Source organism: Echinops telfairi, unplaced genomic scaffold (assembly GCF_000313985.2).
Source record: "Echinops telfairi isolate 266 unplaced genomic scaffold, ASM31398v2 ScPeMD7_7467;HRSCAF=8505_1, whole genome shotgun sequence".
Taxonomy (NCBI): Eukaryota; Metazoa; Chordata; class Mammalia; order Afrosoricida; family Tenrecidae; genus Echinops; species Echinops telfairi.
In genome coordinates this window covers 13,679,176-13,683,549 of record NW_022111368.1, presented here as the reverse complement: position 1 = coordinate 13,683,549, position 4,374 = coordinate 13,679,176, and the positions used below count along the sequence as shown (strand labels likewise).

The 4,374-nt window shown below is 45.4% G+C and overlaps 1 protein-coding gene across 1 annotated transcript in view; it reads right to left on the bottom strand.

Annotated features, from left to right (window-relative positions):
* Positions 1 to 4,374, bottom strand: part of CFAP97D2 (CFAP97 domain containing 2) — a 67,344-nt gene that overhangs the window by 23,299 nt on the left and 39,671 nt on the right. Inside the window, exon 2 of the mRNA XM_045283817.1 lies at positions 265 to 345. Coding sequence (XP_045139752.1) covers positions 265 to 345 — 81 coding nt within the window. The remainder of the gene's footprint in view (positions 1 to 264; positions 346 to 4,374) is intronic.

Sequence of the window (4,374 nt, the reverse complement as noted above, 5' to 3'; positions counted from 1 at the left end):
CCCCCCCTCCCCCCAGGTCATTGCCTTCAGAGCAGGATAGCTGTCCCAGGAGGACACAAGAAAGGTCTGTGTGTGACACCAGCCATCGCTCTTCGGGGCAGGAGGACAGTAATTGTTTGCCTGGACTGCCTTCTGCTTGGAAGAGTGACTTATTCACCGCTCCTCGGGCCTCACTTTCCCCTTCCCTGGGTTTGGGCTGCTGACATTTTCTTAAGGTAGTTGGTTAGACCATTCATGTGGAGACGGAGCGAGCGGAAAAGCTACCTTCAGCTTCTTGAGTTTCAGGCGGAGGTGGCTGAAAGTCGGTGGGGCCCGGCTGTCCACGAGCGGCCTGGCGTTCTGGACCTAAGGCAGAGCAGAGGGCAGGGTGACACGGGGTCTGATTTTAGCACACAGGTACAGCAAGGTCAGGCTGTGCAGCAGTGGGGTCTGCAGCCCTGGGGACATGTACAGCTCATGAGTCTCAAAGCCTCCAGTCGGCCCCTGGCAGAAAATGATGGGAAGGGGGGGGAACCCCAAACCTGTTCATGATAGAATTCAGAATCAGAATCTTCCCAGGAGGGAACCTTTGGCAGCCCTCAGAAACGTGCTACGGGCCAATTTAAAGTGGAGAATTAAGTGGGTACAGAGTGAAAATTCATTAAACACTGCCAGGTGACATTTCTTTCCGTACCACTGTCCCGCCGAGAACCCTTTGACCTACGGAATAATGTCCTTGTATCCACCTCCCTTTAAATGCGGAACCCCCAGCAGCGCCTGCAGAAGGCGCCCCTTCAGCATCAATGGACTGCGGCATCATGCGGTTAGAGTAGCCTATGAGAAAATGTACAAATAAATGAGACTGACGCTGAGGCCCGGATGCCTTACTGGGACCTCTCAGAAGGAATTCTCCTGTTTCACTGAGTTGTAGGCACGAGGACTCTTCAAATGGCAAGCTATCCATGGCTTCTGCATTTACTTCAATTAAAGTCAAAAGGAAGCCCCTTGTATTTTTGATTCTTGTTTAGAGATCATTAACGCCTAGGACTGACTTTGGAGCTAGTCATCTGAAAACTACAATATTAAGGAGCTCTTCCAGCCGGAGAATAAATCCATGGTGTGTCTGAAATGATAAGACAAGCATTATGCACTCCGGGAACGCACAAGCCTTGGCAGCAGCCCGCGAGGATGCAGGCAGACCGGTCTGGGACGGTGGTGCAGGATTGCATGCTAAGGAGCTGGAATTGGTCCCCAGAGGGAAGGAAAACCACTGAAATACAGATGCAGAAGACTGCCATCATCAAAGGCCATTTTAACAACGTGATGGTGTTTTGGGTGAAAGTTAATACCGAAATAGAGTGCCTATGGATTTGATATCTTGACAAGGACATGCATCATTTTTGTTGTATTTCATTTAGGGATACAAATTACGGGGAAATGTCCAATAAAGCCAAAGTGAGAAACTGCTATTACATAGCTGGCCTGTATTTGTTAAAAATGCCAACGTTGGGAAAGACTAAGAAAATTTAAGGAGCTGTTCCAGGTGGTCTGTTAAAAGGACAAACATATGTCTTGGAAGGAGGATGGCCAGAGTGCTCCTTCAAGGCAAGCATGGTGGGATGTTGCCTTACATACTTTGGACGTGTTTCCAAGAGTGACCGGTCCCTGGAGAAAGACATCAGCCTTGGTTAAATGGAAGGGTGGCAAGAAAGGGAAGGCCCTCACTGAGATGGGTTGGCCCAGTGGCTGCAACAATGGGCTCTGGCATAGGAACAATTGTGAGGATGGCGCAGGACCAGGCAGTGTTTTAGTCTGTGGTGCGGAAGGGTCACTATGGGTCAGAACTCACTTAATGACCCCTAACAAACTCCCTGCCATTGAGTTGATGCTGACTCACAGAGACTGTCTCGGACAGTGGTTCTCAGCTTTCGTAATGCTGCGACCCTTTCATACAGTTCATGTTGTGGTGACCTCCCAACCATAACACTATTTCTGTTGCTACTTCATAATTATAGTTTTGCTACTATGATGAATCAGGCGACCCCTGTGAAAGGGTCATTTAACCCCCAAAGGGGTCATGACCCACAGGTTGAGAACTGCTGCACTAGGAAATGGTAGAACTGCCCCTGTGAATTTCCAAAACTGTAACTCTTTACAGGAGTAGAAAGTGCCATCTTACTCCCCAGGAGCACCTGGTGGTTTAGAACTGTGGATCTTGAGGTCAGCAGCCTAATTCATAACCACTATTCCACCAGGGCTCCTGAAGCAGCAGAAAGTGAAAGGATTTAACAAAATGTTAAAGAGTACGTGGAGGGACATATGATGTAGGAATCAGAGACTGTTGGAGACGCAGAGATCAGTAGAAGATGATTGATTTCATCCAAAAGAACCCGTATGATTTTAGCACCAAGAGATAATTAAATCCCATAGGATGTGTGGAGGAGGCACCGAGGTTGGGGGTTTATTGAGTTTTTACAAAGAGTAATAGCAAGGATAGTTACTTTGAAGACTAAGGTTTGCCATGTGCAAGCCAGGGTATTTTCCATTGCCTCACACACATGTGAAAGTTGGGCATTGAGTAAGAAGACTGCAGAAGATTGGATGCATTTGAATTATGGTGCTGGCAAAGACTACTGAAAATACCACGGGCTGCTAAAAAACCAACAAATCTGTCTTGGAAGAAGTACAGCTAGAATGCTCCTGAAAGGCAAGGATGGTGCAATTTCATCTCACATCCTTTGGACATGTTGTCAGGTGAGATCAGAGCCTAAAGAAGAACATCATGTTTGCTAAAGTAGCTGGTCAACAGGAAAGGGGAGGATCTTTGACAAGATGGACTGACACCGTGGCTGCATCGATGGGCTCAAACGTAAGAACAGTTGTGAGGGTGGCACAAGACCAGGGCTTCGCTCTGCTGTACGTAGGGTTGTCAGGACTTGGAACCAACCCGATGGCACCTAACACAACAATCTGCAGAGAGATCACACAAAGGCCCTAGAAGGTGGAGGAGCCACAAAATGAATCTTGCCTCTGGGTCACTATGTGTAAGGAGACTCAACCACTGACCAGGAATACCTGCTTTAGCTTGTTAGGTGAAACAGAATTGAATTTTGATTGTTTACGTATTTATATATTTTGGAGTCTATTTGTTATAACATATTTCATGACCCCAAATGATAAATATTAATACTTCAGACCTACAGAGGGAAAATATTTCCAATCTAAAATATTTTTTCAATTTTAAAAATTAAGAATGATGATAGTTTGAAAACATTTTTAACACATAGAGACAAAAGAAAAAGATAAACATCACCTGCCTCTATTCTTGGAAAGTAACTTCAGGATGTGCTTCATCAAACTGAGAATGTAACTCAAGGCACAGGAAGGTGTGGAACACAGGAAAAGGATATTCAACACCAGAGGCCAGCAAAGGGGACTACCTGGGCAGGAAGTCCAGATGGAGCAGGAGAATGGAGGGCTGCGTAAAGGAATTCTCCAGGGAGAGAAGCAGAATTTAATGATGATTACATGTGTTCCAGTCCTGGAGAGCAGTAATGTGTTTGAGAAGAATTTAGTGATAATATTTGACATCTGATCAAAGCATCTGGAAAGAAAATAGGTAGAAATATAAAGAAACTCAAGCAACAATGAAAAGAAAACAATCCTTAACTCATAAAAATTATGTGAAGCGGGAAAAATAATCATGATTTACAACTCAATTCAATAACAAAAAAAATTTTTGGAAATGGTTTTTATAATGCCAGTGCTATATGAGTCCTATAGCAAAGTGTGGTGAAGAAATTAGATTGGTGCCTGGCTAGCAGATAGAATAGTGTCTGGGCAATGGGTGCATAAGCAAACGTGGTGAATAAAGCTTTTGGTGCCTGGCTATCAAAAGATATAGCATCTGGGGTCTTAAAGACTTGAAGGTAAACAAGCGACCATCTAGCTCAGAAGCAACAAAGCCCACGTGGAAGAAGCACATCAGCCTGTGTAATCATGAGGTGTCGAAGGGATCAGGTATCAGACATAAAAGAACAAAAAATCATATCATTGTGAATGAGGGGAGTGCAGAGTGGGGACCCAAGACCATCTGTAGGCAACTGGACATCTCCTTACAGAAGGGTCATGGGGGAGACAAGCCAGTCAGGGTGCAGTGTAGCAACGATGAAACATACAACTTGCTTCTAGTTCCTAAATGCTTCCTTCTTACCACCCCACTATCATGACCCCAATTATACAAATCTGGCTAGACAGATAGGAACTGGAAACACAGGGAATTCAGGACAGATGATCCCTTCAGAACCAATGGTGAGAATGGCGATACTGGGAGGGTGGAGGGAGGGTGTGGTGGAAAGGGGGAACCAATTACAAGGATCTACATATAACCTCCTC